The following is a 16,462-nucleotide window of genomic DNA, read 5'->3' on the forward strand; positions in this document are numbered from 1 at the left end:
TTATGATCGGTGTCCTGCAGAGCAGTGTGGGCCTGAGCCTGTCATTAGGGCAGAAAGCTGTTTTGTAGTAAAGGAAATACAGTTTACTTTTTGCTTCCACTGATCGCAGTAGGGTTTTGGTTTTTACCCAGCGCACAACTGCCTCCTGGCTCCCAGCCCTGCAGACAGTACTTTTAAGGAGCATTAATGATGTAACCATAGGCAGCTGCTCACCTTCTGATGAGAAGGAGAGATACAGGAGGGCCATCACTCAGTGGATTTTGGAGGAAGCGCTCTCACTGTGGATGATCTGATAAAGAGCCAGGCTCCGCCGCGATACCACGTTCACTAGTTGACCTTTAAAACTTTCACTGAAATCACCGAATGACCCTTAGAGCCCACTAGGTCCAACTCGTTCCTGTATCAGATAGGGTCATTCAGGCCTCAAGAGAGGAGTTGGCGTGGCCACAGCGAAGCCAGTATTTGGAGACCAACCTGGATCTCTTGCCTCCTCGTCCAGCCTCTTCTCGCGATGCTCTGTCTCGTGCACTTGTGGGTGCGCCTGGAAGGTTGCTGCCTTCACCCAAGTCACAGAGCTTAGAGTCAGACTTGGGCAGACTGACCCCAGAGCCCACACACCTGGCAACTCGCAGCTGTCGGATTAGTGGGAATGCCGTGTGGTGTTTGTATTTTCACTTTAGGACTTTAATCTCCCGATGTGTGCGGAGGATGTCTGATTCTGTATATATGGCATTTCTGAAACCTACTGGACCATCCTGCTTTATGGAGCAGTTAACATCCATACTTACTATTTCTTAGAATAAGCAATTTCTTCACAGAGTTAGCTATAAAATGGCATCAAAGTGAGCAGAGCTAATTTTGTATTTAGACCTGCCTTTAAAAAAGGAGACGGTTTGAAATACCTCTGAAACATTTGCTGCCAGATGAGTGCCTCTTCGTTAAGCACACACCACACTCCCGTGTCTGGGGGCAGTGGTCCCAGTGAGAGCCCGGTGGGGAGTGCAGACTCATCCCCCACCTCCAGTAGGGAGCAGAGGTACGGTCAGTTCACACCGCCATGGGCTTTGTCGGAGTTTGAACTGCGTCCGAGGCACCGCTAGCCGTTGCGCTCTGCGCTGGGCTGGCCGGAGCCTTGACGGTTCGGTGGTCCCATGAGGGGAGGCGGGTGTGACAGCTGACACTGCTACCTGCTCAACTCTGGGCTCTGTGCTGGCAGTTAAAGCTATACCCATTTAACAGATGAGAAGTCAGATCAGCAAAGTTAAGTAATTTGCTCAAGATCACAGCTGTTACAATGAAGCTGACATTTGAAATAGAGTTCAGTCTAATTCACCCACGTCATGACTCCATACACGTGACCTTCCAGTGGAGCCAGGGTCAGCAAACTTGAAAAGCCGAGTAAATAAACACTTTTAGGTTAAATAAACGCTTCAGGCTTGTGGGCCTAAAATATCCTAGTCTTTGTTGCAGCTCCTTGGCTTTGCCAGGGTGTCCTGAAAGCAGCTGTAGACAGTACATAAGTGACCCAGGCTGCTTTCTAATAAAACATTATTTCTAGAAACAGGCCATGGTTCGCTGACCCTGAAGTTAGAGGAATCGTAGGAGTTCCAGTGCCTATGGGAAGACGACTGTGATCGCCCCTGAATTAGGCTTATGGCTGTTGGGGGTCCGTTGCAGCTGGGTGCTCAGAGCAGCTGCGCTGTTTAGTCCTCTGAGAAAGCTTATAAAAGGGGAAATATAGAGCTAGGTTGAGATAACTGACGGTAAAAATGAACTAGATTATATTTTAAATTCTTCACAGAATGGAGAATTGTAAATGTGTGTAAGTCATGGCTTTTTTGAGTGTCTGTGCTTCCATCAAAAGACACAATCAGAGGGAGCTTTGGGTTGTGCGACAGTAAAAGGCAACATGCCCAGGTAGAGATGGCACACCTGAGGGCGTCACTGGTAGCTTGAATGCTGTGACAAGAGGTCAGCGTGTCTGCATCTCATGCAGCTTTGCCCACCACCCCTCCACAGCCCAGTCCCAGTCGGCGGGAAGACCGGCCAGTCAGCTTCTACCAGCTGGGCTCCACCCAGCTGCAGTCCAACGCCGCGTCCCTGGCCAGAGACGCCGCCAGCCTGGCCAAGGACAAACAGAGGAGCTTCGTGCCCAGCATCTTGCAGAATGAGACATATGGAGCCATCCTGAGTGGCAGCCCACCGCCCACCCAGCCTGCAGCCCCTGGCACCGCCAGCGCCCCCCCGCTCCCCCCGCGGAACGTTGCCAAAGGTACTGAGCTGTTTGGACCCCCCCCCAGCCCCAGTGTCCAGCAGCGCATTGGGGTTTTGCTTTGGGGAGTTTGTAATCACTTTGCCCCCAACTAGCTGACATTTGGGCCGGCATCAGAGTGGATTTGTTTGTTTGTTTGTTTTTCATTTGGGGTCTTTGGTACTTCTGCTGTTTGTTTCCTAAATGAACTCCATCAGTCTTAGGATGGAGGTAGAGTGTCTTGACTTCATTCTTGTTCAGGGCAAGGGTGTGGCATCTGTGATTCAGGGGCTCAGGGACTCCGCGAGGGCTGAGATGGGTGGGTCAGCTCCGGCCTCTGGCCCCGGACGTTTTCCTCTGACCTTCTTCCTGGTCCTTTCTCTTTGCTGTGCTGTTCACCCCTCACGCCTTGCTTCGCCTTCATTCTGCCCCTTTTACCTCTCTCTTGTCCGCACTCGGCCGCTTGTCACAGCTGCTGTCATCTCTTCTCTCTGTGATCCCCATGAAGTGAAGGGTAGAGAGATGCTGATTTGGGTGACCTGTGCTCAGGCTGGGTGTGAAAACACAGGCACGCCCTGAGCCCTGCCCGCGCCTCGCCGGAGCCTGCCGCAGCCAATCTGTCACGGCGCAGCGAGTGTCACTCAACAGATGCTCTTTCTAAGAATGGAAGCTGGAGTCCCCCAGAGTTAGGTAATTTGCCAAGCACTGAAGGCCCACTGGTCATTATGTAACTTAAAGGCAGGTCAAGCAAGTAGCCAGGCCAGCTCTGGGCCAGCACTGCCAGTCAAGGTCAGGGGCCTCCAGGGGCTTCCCGTGGAAGCGGGGCAGGAGCTTCCGCAGGACATGCTGCCCGGGTCCCGCGGCTTCTGCAGGCGGCTGGCAGGCCCCCAGGTCCGTCCCAAGTTGCACTGTGCCCTGACTGGTCTCTATGGGGGAGCGGTGGTGAGTGCTGCAGGCCGGGCTGCGTGGTGAGCACATCTGCCCCCACATGGGGTCCATGCTTACAGTGCGGCATGGCTGTGCCCCGCCTCCCGCTGCGGCCCTGGGCACATTGCAGACCCTTCCACACAGCTCTGCCCCTGGCACTCAGGGAGGCCCAGAGAAGGCCGGGAGCCTGTTGTCAGGGTCACAGAACCACACCCTTTAGGACAAAACCTGCGCTGCAGGCTGTGGAAGCCAACCCGCTCACCTCCCCGCAGAGCCCATCGCCTCCGCAGCCCGGGCTTGAAGGGAGGGCCCTGAGCACGGGTGGTGGAGGGGATGAGCCCCACAGCTAGGAGGGCCCAGGCGGATGAGGGCAGCACATCTCTGCTGCCTCCTGCCGGCCTCCCGCATCCCCAGGGCGTGAGTTATTCTTGTACGGCTGGAGCTAAATGATTAGGTCATCCCTACCCTTAGTGACTGTGTACCTTGTGAGGAGAGATTTATTTTGCTCTGTTGGGTCATATGAAAGGAAGGAAAACTGTTCACCTTTATTTCTTGCTTTCCTAAAGTCTTAGAATGAGAGGGTGTTGGCTTTTTTCTTCCCGTTTCCTTCTGCCGCTCCCACGGTTAGCTGCGTTTCTTCCTCTGGTGATGGGAATTGCACTTCATCCCTGCCACGGCCCCACAGAGCTCCTTGTTCTCCATCTGGTCCACGCTCGGTCCACGTGGAATCTCCACCCAGTAACTAGAACGGCACCGATGTTGTCCGGCCCTGCGCCGGGGAGGACCTTGTCCGTGGCAGATGTGCGAAGGCTCCCTCCGACCCCAGACCTGCCCTGTGCAGTCATCTCCAGGCCCATCCCGCTGGGTAGGCCATCATAGCCTCAGACTGGGTCACCCCTGTGCCCTGAGCAGAGGCTGCTCACTGAGGAGGAGCTTGGGGCCTGGGGGCAGAGGAGGGATGTGACCAGGGCTGTGCCGTCTCCCCGGTTTGTCCCCTGAATCGACTTCCAGCCAGAAACATTTCTGCAGGAGGTGGAGAGAGAGCCCTTCACCTGACGTCTTTGATTTGCACCCTTCTCTCCACGTGCTCTGTCTGAGGACGGGCGCGCCCCTGTGCAGGGTGGTGGCCCTGTGGGGAGGACTGGAAATGGATAGAGACAGGCAGATGTCCCATTCCTGAGAGCAGCGCTCAGGAGGGTCACTGTGGTTATCATTTCCCTCTTCAAGTGGTATTTTTGAGAAAGAAAATCTGTAAGATTCAGAAAACCAGCTGGGAATTCTCCCAAACATCATTGGTTCAGTGTGTATAGGTATCTGTCTTGCAGATACCAGAAACAAAAATTTTAAAAATCAGTGTTCTGTTTGTGGTCTTACTGCTATTGTAGAAGGGTCATGTGTACCATTTTACAGGGGAGAGGATCAATAATGCAGTGTTCTGTTTCTGTTTTTTGTTCTGTGCGCGTGCATGTGTGCATGCCTTTGTGTGCGTGCGTGTGCAGTTCAGCCAGCCTCCTCAGCTAACGCCCTGTGGAAGACAAACTCTGTAAGTGTGGACGGTGTAAGCAGGCAGCGATCTTCGTCAGATCCGCCAGCTGTCCATCCACCGCTGCCCCCTCTCCGCGTGACATCTACCAGTACGTTTTTTTTCCTTTTTCCTTTCTTGCCATTGGGCTTTGTAGATTGGATGGCTGGGGGGTCTTCTGGCAGCCACATGGGAGAGAGCCTCGGGCCAGGTGCCCAGCGCCACTTGGAGGCCTGTGGCCGCCGCCTCCTCCCCAGCCACAAACTCCTGTCTGTGCCGCACCCACCAGGGGGCCTGCTCACTCTCGCCCTCTGTCTTCCAAGCACTTCAGCAACATTTCTTTCACACATTGTCTGGGGCTTCCTTTCCTTTGGCTGTTCGGTGGTTCTCAGTATTTGGGCACCCTCCTGTGGATTGTAGTCTGGTTGGTGTCCCCCTTCAGCGTCTGTATGTGGGTGAGTGTCCCAGCACCCAGGGGAGGGTCGGGGGAGGGGCTTCATTCCAGCGGCCGAGCAGGGGTGTCGGCTGGACCAGAGGGTGAGCCCTGGGTGCTGCGTCTCCTTCCTGCTCCGCATCGGCCGTAGGAGGGAGGGGCTCCAGCATCTCTGGGGTTGCGTGGAGGGCACTGAGGGTTTCCCTGGGCTTTCCCTGGCTTCCTCGACCTAAGCTGAGGTGAAAGAAGCCAGCCCTAGCCACAGTAAGTGCGCTGGCGGCAGAGCAGGAAGCTGTGTCTGGGAGGGTTTTCCAGAGGGGGCATCAGCTCAGGCACACCCGAAGTCAGACGGCAGGGGGGCACCTGGCAGGTCTCAGAAGCCCACTTTCCTGCCTCTCAGTCTGGCCTCCCTGGGGCTGTAGATCTGCAAGCAAGAGTGCCTTTTGACTTTTTCTCTAAAATAGAAAAAGGAAACAAGGATGAAAAAAGAGACTAAACTGGACCCCGCCTTGGTCAGCCAGTGCTGTCCCAGGAGAGGGGGGCTGCTCGCCCTAGGTGTCCACATCCAGTCCAGAGCCTGAGGCAGGCTGCCGCTCAACACGGACCACGAGATACTAATGCTGGACACTCCGGGAGCGCACTGATGCTTCTCGGGGAGAGCAGAGGAAGGATGCGTGGGCTTGAGGCCCAGCTCGGTGTCTTACCAGCTCTGCGCCCTTGGTGAAGCCTCAGCCTCCTCACCTGTAAAATGTAGAGAATAAGAAACTTTTCACTCTCACGAGTTGGGAGCCTTTACAGAGTTATTGACCCGTTGGCAGCCGGGATGTGGGGCGCCCAGGGACAGGATGGGCAGCAGACCTGGCCCGGGGCTCCTGCAGGTCTCCGGGAGAGCAGAAAACCGGTTCACCTCCCCACAAGGGATGCCAGCTGAGAAAATTCTCACAAGCTCATAAAAGCATTTTAATCCTAACTTGAGGCTCGGAAGGCCTTCCTGCCCATACTGTTTTCTGAAAAATCTTCCATGAAAGTAGGTTTTTTTCCTTAGGAAATAGCAAAAGGAAAAAGGAAGCCTTTGTCGGAAGAGCCTCCGGTGAGAAGGCTGGGAATGGGACGCCTGGGGCTGACCCTGTGTTTCTCTCTCCTTTTCTCTCTCCTCAGATCCCCTGGCTCCCACGCCACCCCCTCCGGTAGCCAAGACGCCCAGCGTGCTGGAGGCCCTGAGCCAGCAGAGCAAGCCGGCCCAGCCCGGGCTCCCACCCGGCAAAGCCCCGCCGCCCCTGCCGCCCAGCCGCCTCCCTCAGAAGAGGCCGGCCCCCGGGTAACCGCCTCTCCTCTATGTCCTCTCGGGGCCTGGCCAAGTCAGCCATCCTTGCTGCTTGCGTTCAGGGAGCTTCCAAGTGGCCGCAGCCCCTTCGCTTCACCTGCTGAGGTTTCTCTGAATGTTTGAAATCGCCAGTGTTTCTACTACTGTGAGGCTTGAGGTCAAGTGTTACATAACTAATTCATCAGGCTTCAGGTGTCTTAAAAATCATTTATCAAGAATGTTTAAACTGTAAATACTTCATAGCAATGTGTGTCTTACAGCCACGTGATGAATTTAGATTTCTGTTTAGTACAGACACTTCGATTTGGGGAGTTAAAGTCCTCAAGACACGAGGCCTGTAGGTCTTGTTTGTTGCTCACTCACAGGGTTCTTTTGAATATGAGGACCCTCTACAGTGTGGGGCATGTATTTCCTACAAACAAGTACGTTCTCCTCCAGAAACACAGTACAACCAAAATCAGGAAATTAACATGGACACTACTTTCCAAAACTCAGACTGCATTCAAGCTTTGCCACTTGTCCAAATAATGTCTTTTACTGCAAGGGGATCCAGTCATGGATGTCGGGCTATGGACCCCTGTGGTGGAAAAATGGTTCCTTTTAGTGGAAAGGATATTTAGAAGCCAGGATCTGGGTGCTTAGTGTCTTCATTGCTATTGCAGTGTCACTGGTCCCAGGCAGGCCCTCTGAGTGGTCAGAACTAGTGACACACACACACACACGCATATATACGTGTATATCCATGTGTGTATATATATATATAAATACATTTATCTCTGTATTTCTATCTATATTGAAATCCATGCGTTCACACTGTCTCCAATTTCAGTTCTAATAACAAACACACCAAAATTTACTGACACAAGACATAACCATTTTGTTATGCTCAGGGACAGTCTCAGCAGTTTGGATCCGCACGGAGGGTGGGGAGCGGGGATAGCTTGTCTTCACGCTACAACATCCGGGCCTCTAGCTGAAAAGACACACGGGCTAGGGATGGGTCGACACAAAGTGCCTCATCAGCTGAAGGCAGGCAGTGTCATGAGGTGTCTCTGGTCCGCACGTCTACTGCTTGGTGCTGGCTGTCAGCTGGGACCCCAGCTGGGGCTGCTGCCTGGATACTTACATGTAACGGTCTCTCCATGCAGGGAGGGCTTCCTCACATCCTGGTGGCTGTGCCCAAGAACGTGTCCTGGAACCTGGCAGGACATCACTTCCATTTTAATGTTACTGGTCAACGGTGGCAGAGCCCAGACTCTGTTCGGATTGGGGGCAGTGGAGTGGCACAGGGTGGTCATAGATTCCAGCTCTCAGTAAAGAGTTTGGGGACAGTGTTTTAAAAGAACTACAAGGTTCATTCTAATGTCCTCCCTTTCTGTATTTGTTACTCCCTTTTCAATGGTGAGAAATCTGGCCCCCAAGTTTACTTACTTGATCCCACGCTTATGAATTACCAAATTTCCCATCTCCTCCTCCCCCTTTGTGCGGAAGCCTCCTCTCCCCTGCAGGCTTCCCCTCATGGACGCCTCCTGCCCCTGCTCAGGCTCTGACTCCCCAGAGGGATCTTTTTCCATCCCCACCATCAAGCAGATAATGGGAGCCTTTCAGGATATAAACTACATCCTGCAGTTCTGAGAAATTTCATTGATTTTTTAAAAATGAGTTAACATCTGTTTTATTTTAGTTTTTTTTTTTCTGTCCTCACTTTTAATATTATTATTCAGATGTCAGATCTCGGCCTTTCCTCTACGTGTCCTCTTTTCTCTTTATTAGAGTAAGTTAACTGCTCTCACAGGCTCCCCCAGATCTCAGTGATTTAACGTATGGAGTTGACTTCTTGCCCACATGAAATTGTCCGTATTTTTGCTTGTACAGCAATCCCAAGAGGTGAGTCAGAGGCCCAGACCCCTTCATCTTCTGACTCCCCCATCTTTATCCCCTGGAGGCCCGGAGTTACTTCCCTAGGGAGAGAGAAACTCTGAAGGCTTGCTAACCTCCGAGGCCTGAGTGATGCGCAGGCTCCTTTAGCCAGAGCCAGTCCCATGGCCCCATCTAGAGGCGGGGGCTGGAAGTGCAGCTCTGCGCTGTGGAGGGGCCAGCTCTTGTCCACCTTCTAGTTTCCATTTCTGCCTTGTTTGCTTGCTTTTACAATCTAGGTTCTGGGAGATTTTTCTCAACTTTATCTTCCAGTTGTTTTATTGACTTTTTTGTTTCCACTATCATATATTGTTTAAGTTAATATACTATTTGTTTCCTGGACTTATTAACTTTCTTCTCAGACTATTAATGATGGGGGAATGTTTATTTTAGCTTTTGTTTCTCTGCGGAATTTGTTTCTTCCACATTCTTTTCTCTTTGTTTTGACTTCTGTTACATTAGAGGCTTTTCCCTGTAAATGTGTTTCCTGCCCCTGAGTTACTACTTGAGCTGAGGCATTAGACTGAGTGACAGTCTGCACCCTTATGCACAGAGCTGCCGGTGTGGGTCTCAGCATGTGGGGCGCCTCACTGGCCTTTTTGTTAGGGGACCCTCATTTGGGGCCTTTTTCTTTCACACCTCAGGTTCCTGCGAGAACAGACTTCTACTCTCTGGCCTGAAGGGAGCAGAGTTTATGGGAGTTGAATACAGAAATAAAGATAAGCTTTTACTTAGTCCCTCAGGTTTTTAAAAGATGCTCCCGCCCCTGGCATCCCTCTGTCCAGACGCCCTCTGTCCAGACGCCCTCTGTGCTGCCCTCTCTGAAGATGGAGGCTCCTGGTCTTCAGTGGGGTTGAGAGTGGGAGGTGCTAGGCTACTCAGAGTTGGGGCGGGAATCCAGGGACCCAGTACTCCCTCGGCAGATTCTGGCCAATCCTTGCGTTTAAGCCCTTCCCTCCCTCCCTCCCACTCCCAGAGGCTTATGAGCTTGGGGGCTTGAAGGCACCAGCGGGGATCCTTCAGGGCCTTCCTTGCTGCCGTGGGGGCTCCTTCAGATGAACGAGGAGGGTTAGGATTTGCCCCCCCCCCCCCCCCCGTTCTCAGCTTCCAGATTTTTGTTTCCTCTTAGTTCTCTTTGTTCGGTGCAGCTTAAATTATTTTTAATCCTTTTGCTTGGGAGAAAGTGGAAGTAAATGTATTTCAGCTGCTGTTTTTAACCAGGAGGCTCTCAGAACTGTTCTAAGTGCTGCTTTGCAAGATCCCGCTCTGAAGCATAGCGTTCAAGTCCTTGCCCTCCTGTGCTCACGGCGCGGTGAAACCTCCCAGGCCATGAGGAGCGCGCTCTCAGGTCCGCGCTACACGCCGCAGGTCCCGCTGCCCTGAGCGCCTGTGTTTGCTCCGCGCCCTGCTTCAACTTTCTTCTCTCTTCCCTTGGAGCACCCTCAGATTTGCTCTTTCCAAGCTGCTGTTCTTTAAGAGACCAAATCCTGTGTGGAAGTTCTAGATGAGAACCTGACCACAGCCACGGTCTCGGGGCCCTGAGGTCCCCAGGGGCGGCTGCACAGGCAAGGACTCGGGCACGTTCTGTCCAGTTGCTCTGAGGCCGCTCGCTGCTTCCCTGGTTCTCGGGCGTGTCCTCGCGGGGCTCTGGCACAGTTGTACTTGCTTCCCTGTTTCATGGGCTCACTTTCTCTCATGTCATCTGACGGAAAGGAAAGGTGGGGAGGGGTGATGCTAGGGCACCCCAAGTACGTTGGGGTGGGTGGAGTCACGTCGCCACTGCCCAGTGGTTCTGTTCTTAAAGGACTTGCACTAGAGTGTCCTCTTTCCAAAGGGAGCACTTACCTCCTCAGTTCATCCTGGGTGTGAATCTGGACTTAGAGCAGGAGGCGGCAAGCTATGCCCGAGGCCAGGCCACAGTGCCTCGGTCCAGCGCGCTGCCAGTTCATGTGTGGCCCACGGGCTTAGCTGTTTTTTCAATGGTTGAAAAAAACTAAAAGAAGAATGTATTATGACACATGAACATTATATGAAATTCCGATTTCGGTGCCCATAAACAAAAGTTAGGGTCTGTAGCCACACAGTGTGTCCCGCATCATCTGTGGCTGCTCCCGTGCTGTGGTGGCAGCATTGAATAGTCGTGACAGGGACCTTGTAACCCACAAACCCTAAAACACTTACTCTCTGGCCATCTACAGAAAAGGCTTGCTGACCATTGTCTCAAGGGTCAAGCCTTCCCTGTGGGCATTTTGTAGTTGGGGAGATGACAAAGGATCCGCAGGCTCAGCATGATTTCTGACTTGATGTTGATGGAAAGCAAATGGTGGGACTGGTCAGACTGGTGGGGCCTTCGCTTGTTTTGCCTTTTTTAGTTCCTTGAAAACATGAGCAAAAGTAGTGTTGTTTCCATCTCCATTCTGTGGCTGCAGCACCACGGCCTAGGCAGGGCTCCTTTGGGCAGAGAAGGAAGCATCAGACAGAGCGGGCCTGCAACAGAAGGGCCTTTCATCCCTCACTGGTCCCCTATCCGCCTCTTCTGCCCTCCAGCCCCTTCCCGTCCCGTGTCAAGCCCTGATTGCCTGGCTCCGTGCAGAGAACTGGAGATAGGGGTCCTTTCTCAGCTCATCACAGTTACTCTGTCACTTGTCCTTATTCTGAGAGTTGGCAGGGCTAGTGTCACACCTTTTGCAGATGAAAATGGTGACTCACAGAAACCAGTTCATCCAGACCCACCTGGCAAGTCAGAGTTCATAGACCCCTGTCTGCCAGCCCTGGGAGCTGGTTCCCTTCCATATGTCTGCGGCCTTGGGACGTGTCGGGTCCGAGGGCTCATAGCGGGGCCTGAGCTACGCTGAGTCACGTCTGTTACAGGCACCAGGGTCACAGAGTCCAGAAGTATGGATGACGCCGGCCAGCGGTGCCTGGATGGGTCCTAGTAGAGCCCCCGGGGCCCTGGGTCTGAGAAGCCCCGCCCTGATGCAGGAAGAGACCAAGTCCCCGCTGGGAGGGGACTGACCCGGTTGGTGCCCAGGTTCCAGCCCCAGACCCAGGTCATTGGCAGCAGGCCCACATGGGACAGGAGAGCTTTGGGACGATCCTGGTTTTGGAATCGAGAACCTTGGATCTAGAACTGTCCTCTGAGCCTCTCATTCTTCCTTTTTCCAAAAATGGAGATAGTTGAATGACAGTTGATAAAATCAGCCCACCTGTTTTCAACTTGAACATAGACAACTCCTTCAGAAAAAGGGAGGGAGGTGGGGCGGTAACGTGCCTTTCAGGCCTCAGGTACCAGTAAATCTGTTTTCCTCTTTGCAGGCCTGACAAGTCAACCCCACTGAGCAACAAAGGCCAGCCGAGAGGACCTGGTAATTATGTGAAAGGGGGCTAATCTCTGCTTGGGCCGTGGGGATGGGGTGGGGGTGTTTCCAGGTGGGGCCAGCCCCACATCAGGCCCAGCTGTCCTGCATCAGCAGCCACCCGCCCTGCACACAGCCTCTCACGCCCCTGCCCCCGGGCTGCTCTGCACCCTTCCCTCGCTCCCGTCCCCTTCTGCCACGATAGGGGACGGGCGGGGGACCCCGGCGGGACCTGGAGGGGGCAGCACCCCCCTTCCGCTGTGACACCGCCGGCCTGCCCGCTCTGCAGAGGTTACAGGCAGGGACAAGGGTCTTTGGTCTTCGAGGGACTTTTCCCTCAACAATTAGAAAATCTCAGGAAACTTGCCTTTTGGCCCTCAAGCCGCGGATCTCTCTGGAACAGAAGCTCTGGGTCCTCTGTCCAACGCCGTGGTCATGCAGCCCCCAGCGCCCATGCCCAGGAAGTCACAGACTGTAAGTGGACGAGCCCCTTCTTTGTGCCTCTCTGCTCTGGCCAGGAGTGTGTGGGTTATTCTCTGAGGGCTCAGGGAAGCAGTCTTGCCCTCTTACCCTGGATCGGGGTTGGGGGGCGCGTCTTCCTGGGTGCCTGGTCCTTTGGATCCGGGAGGATGCAACCTAGAGCTCACCAGCCGCTGACCGGGCCCTCCACGCTCCAGGACAGACCCCATGTGCACGCCAGGCACTGGGCCGCCTCATTCCCAGCTCTCCTCACTCGACTGGCCTCCTCCTGAAGTCCCCTTGCCCCTGCGCCACACCGAACCGCCCCTGGACACCTGTGGGCTCCCCGGCCTGCAGGCAGGCCCTCAGGACCAGTCAGTTCTCTCCCCGGGAGCAGGCGCCTCCCCGCACACTAAGGTCTGACCCCTCTTCTCTTGACGCAGACCAAGCTGAAGCCAAAGCGGGTCAAAGCCCTCTACAACTGCGTGGCCGACAATCCGGACGAGCTGACGTTCTCCGAGGGGGATGTGATCATCGTGGATGGGGAGGAGGACCAGGAGTGGTGGGTGAGTCGGGGCTTGGAGGTCTATGCCCAGATCCAGCCCGCTCTGCCCGGACGGGCCTCAGGCGTCCTTTCCGTGCACCCCCACTTCTGAGTGGGCCTGACTGATCCCCCAGTGGGATCCCCACCAGGGTGGGCAGACCACATAGGCTGCAGTTTCCGGAGCGCACGTGAAGGTTTGCAGTGAAGCCTGGAGTTTCTCGGTGGCACTGTCCTCCGGCGTGGGCCGGTCTGGAGGAGTGAGGCGGGTGGAAAGAGCTGACCTGGGGGCAGTCGCTGGATGTCAGGCTTGGTCCTGAGACATGCCGTGGCACCTCCCCTGGTGACCCCGAGAGCCCAGACCCGCCCAAGGTCAGGCTGGGTGGCCTTGGCGAGTTGCTGACATGGCTAAGCCTTACCGCCTCGCCCAAGAAAGGGAGGTCATGGCCTGTTGTAGCGATGACCCGGAGGCCCGGGTGAGAGGCGGCCGTTATCAGGTGGGGCGATGATTCAGCAGCTCCCACGCGTGTGCCTCCGGCAGTGTCTGCCACATGGGGGATGCTGATGACCCAGCTCTGGGGGTGGAGCTGAGGTAGCAGATGGTTCCCGGTTGTCAGCAGGACGCAGACAGGGCTGTTAGAAACAGCTCCGCATTGAATGTGAGGAGTGTTGGCCAGTACCCCTAGCAGAGGTCCTGCCTGTGGGAACTGTCGCCTGCAGGGCTTTTGTGAACAAACTCGGCCTGGCACCGAAGCCTCTGGATTCAGGGTCTTCCTGTTGCCTCTCCCCACTTGAGGGATTCAGGTGTCTGTCGGTGCAGAGTTCCTTCCTCCGTCAGCCTTGCTCCTTCCAGCACCATCAGTGCTGCAGGCAGCACACGGCCCGGTTCCAGCCCCTGCCTGACTCCCGCCCTCCCTGCCTGCTGCCCGCAAACCCCTGAGACCTGAGGCAGGTCTGGCTTCACACTCGTGTGTGATCCACCCAAGGATGGCCTCCAGCCTGACCACAGGTTTAGCCATCTGGAAAATACACGTTCATTTCAAAAACTGAAAAATACAGAAAGCTATAAAGAAGAAAGGAAATGCTGCCTGTAATCTTAAGGGTTCTCCTCCCCCCACACACAAAAACACTATTTAAGTTGTGGTGATTTTCTTTTAGCTTTTTATTTGCCTACTTAATTGACACTGAGATCAGATTGATGTGTAGCTTTTATAATTTACCCAGCACAAAGGAAATAGATTTATTGAAATCTTCCATAAATGCTTGACTGCATTTAAATAGGGCCAAATCATGTTTGTCACTAAGTGACTTTGCAGCTTACAAACTTCTGACACTCAGTTTCTTCATTAAAAAAAAAAAGTAGGGTGGGGCAGTGGTCAGCTCCTGTCTTGTCTGCCCTTCAAGACCGCCAGGACTGTGGTAGGTGCCCTGTCCCCACACTGACCCCCCTCTAATACGTAGGTCACAGTGTTTGGTACATGAGTGAAAGAAAAGAGGAAGACAGTTTAGATGTTTTACCCAAATAATTCTTTCCAGAAAAGATTCTTACCAAGAGATCTTTTCTTTTTTTTCTCCAAATGCTATAGTACCCTTCAGAGTTTCCAACATTTGGAATTTTTATAACAACCTAAACTTTTATTCATTTCAGATTGGTCACATTGATGGAGATCCTGGTCGCAAAGGAGCATTTCCCGTGTCATTTGTGCACTTTATTGCTGACTAAATTGCTACTGAACAAAAACACTTCTTTTAAAAGTCATGTCCTGTTTCGTTATTGGTACCAAAACTCTTGCCAGATAACCAGTTCCATGAATTGTACGGTAGCCCACTTTCTCTAATGCCACTGTTCTGTTTTAAAAACTCAAAGGCAATTTATATATATCAATGAATTGTTTTTATAATTTGTGTTTTTCATGAAACATTGCTATACTTTTATTAGGAAAAACGGAATTTCCTACAAGGTGAACTGAAAAGTTGTTTTAACTACATAATCAAGATCCTTGAATCTACAGAATTAGCCGAACCTAAAAATGTTTTGAGTGTTGGGAAGAAATTTGCACTCTTCCTGAAGTCAGTGACCTTTAGCACAGTTACTCTTTAGAGGAAGCCTGTCGCTTTAGAAGTCCACAGCCAGCCTGGACTTTCTAGACAAAATGCTTCGGTTCACCTTTAAAGACTTTTTCTAAAAAGATACCTTCCAAGATTTCTTTTGAAGAAATCCACCCAGTGTTTATTTAAAGCAACTTGGAAGTTTCTCCGTAAGCATTGTACTTTCCAGCCCTAATGTGCGAGGCGGCAGCTTTCATTGTGTTCTGCATGTGTGTAACCGCCGTGAACAATCCTGCTCAGCCTGACTACGGATGGTTTGTTACAGCCCATGTCATAGCAGTTAACTCAGCTCTAGATGATGGAACCAAACTTCCTGAATCTGGTGAAAAACTAAGGATGATGGATTGCAAAACAGTTCTTTAAACTAGTTGATATGCTTTAGATGTTTTGGAATTTGCCTTCTTGATCTTCCCCCGTCACACAGAGTACCGTGGCGCAGACCCCCGCCCCACCTCACCCCGTATTACCACCTACTTGCTGTTTCCTACTGAGTGTACCACTGCCTTCCCTTCTAGCTCAAGAGAATGTTTACTCAATTTAGTGTCTTGTATTTATATAATATACCAACAGGAATGGTAGTTACACTGTCTTGAAATTTAATCTGTCCATTTGTTTGTAATCAAGAGCATATCAGAAATCTGTAGGTCCCAGGTAATAAAATACTCCCAGACGTCCCAGTTTAACTATTGAAGTCCATCATACCATTCTGAACTGAAGCTACTGGGGGTGGGGGGATTAGGTTGTATATGCTAAAATCAAAATTCATTAGTTTAATGAACTTGACTATCATACCTGTTTAGTAATTGTGAGCATAAGGTTCGTAGTAGGAATATCGGCAGTTTTGGCACTCTGAGAATAAGTAGGCATGTAACGCCTACTTAGGTTTTTACCAAAAGAAAAAGAGTAAATTTAAGAGGCTTGGAAAGCAAGGCAACGATGCTTTTATTGCATTTGTTACGATGGTACCTTTGATTGAAGCAGCCTGTCTTTATTACGCAAGACTCTTGCAAGTGTAGAGCTTTTTTTTTTTTTTTAATTTTGCATTGTATTTTTTTATTATTATTATAAAGGAAGACAACAAACTGGAATGTTTTATGATGTCGTATGGCAACTGCGTTTTTTGCCTTTCAAAGTTTCGGGTAAAAATCTGTTAGATCTGTAATTAAAGTCTTTTTTAAAAGCACTACATCTGTTTTCACTGATTGTTAATTTCTGTTTTGAACCTTTCATTTAGTTAATTCTCTCATAGATTTAAGAAAGTAAACAGATGTATTTTGCACAGTGCACTTCATATGTGTATTTTAACACAGTCCTCCACTCTGTACCTTACAATCAGCCTTTGGACTACTTGGTGCCAGCTTAAATAAGGAATTAAAGTTGATTTATATCAACATTTGAACACCAGTCCCAAATGAATCTGTCAGGTTCACTGGTACATAAATATCTAGGAAATACTTTTCCAGTCTACAGTTTGTGGTGCTATTGTGCAGTAATTAATAAATATTACTCGTCAGAGGAGAGATTATATTAACTTCCCTGCTAATATCCTTTCTTAGTTATTTGCTCTGTGCAAATTCAACGAAAAGCAACTGAGAGGAAGGAAAACATTGTAGATACCTATTT

General features: G+C 51.7%; 1 protein-coding gene across 5 annotated transcripts in view; it reads left to right on the forward strand.

Annotated features, from left to right (window-relative positions):
- Positions 1–16,025, forward strand: part of ASAP2 (ArfGAP with SH3 domain, ankyrin repeat and PH domain 2) — a 147,755-nt gene extending 131,730 nt beyond the window's left edge. For 3 of the 5 annotated variants that reach the window (XM_032496988.1, XM_032496987.1, XM_032496991.1), the window contains 7 exons: positions 2,020–2,272; positions 4,678–4,812; positions 6,292–6,451; positions 11,690–11,739; positions 12,113–12,204; positions 12,633–12,755; positions 14,379–16,025. In XM_032496988.1, the coding sequence (XP_032352879.1) occupies positions 2,020–2,272; positions 4,678–4,812; positions 6,292–6,451; positions 11,690–11,739; positions 12,113–12,204; positions 12,633–12,755; positions 14,379–14,453 (888 nt within the window). In that variant the 3' untranslated portion in view covers positions 14,454–16,025. The remainder of the gene's footprint in view (positions 1–2,019; positions 2,273–4,677; positions 4,813–6,291; positions 6,452–11,689; positions 11,740–12,112; positions 12,205–12,632; positions 12,756–14,378) is intronic. The other 2 variants (XM_032496990.1, XM_032496989.1) reach the window with 1 other exon arrangement.
- Positions 16,026–16,462: the final 437 nt, after the last annotated feature.

Source organism: Camelus ferus, chromosome 15 (assembly GCF_009834535.1).
Source record: "Camelus ferus isolate YT-003-E chromosome 15, BCGSAC_Cfer_1.0, whole genome shotgun sequence".
Lineage (NCBI taxonomy): Eukaryota > Metazoa > Chordata > Mammalia > Artiodactyla > Camelidae > Camelus > Camelus ferus.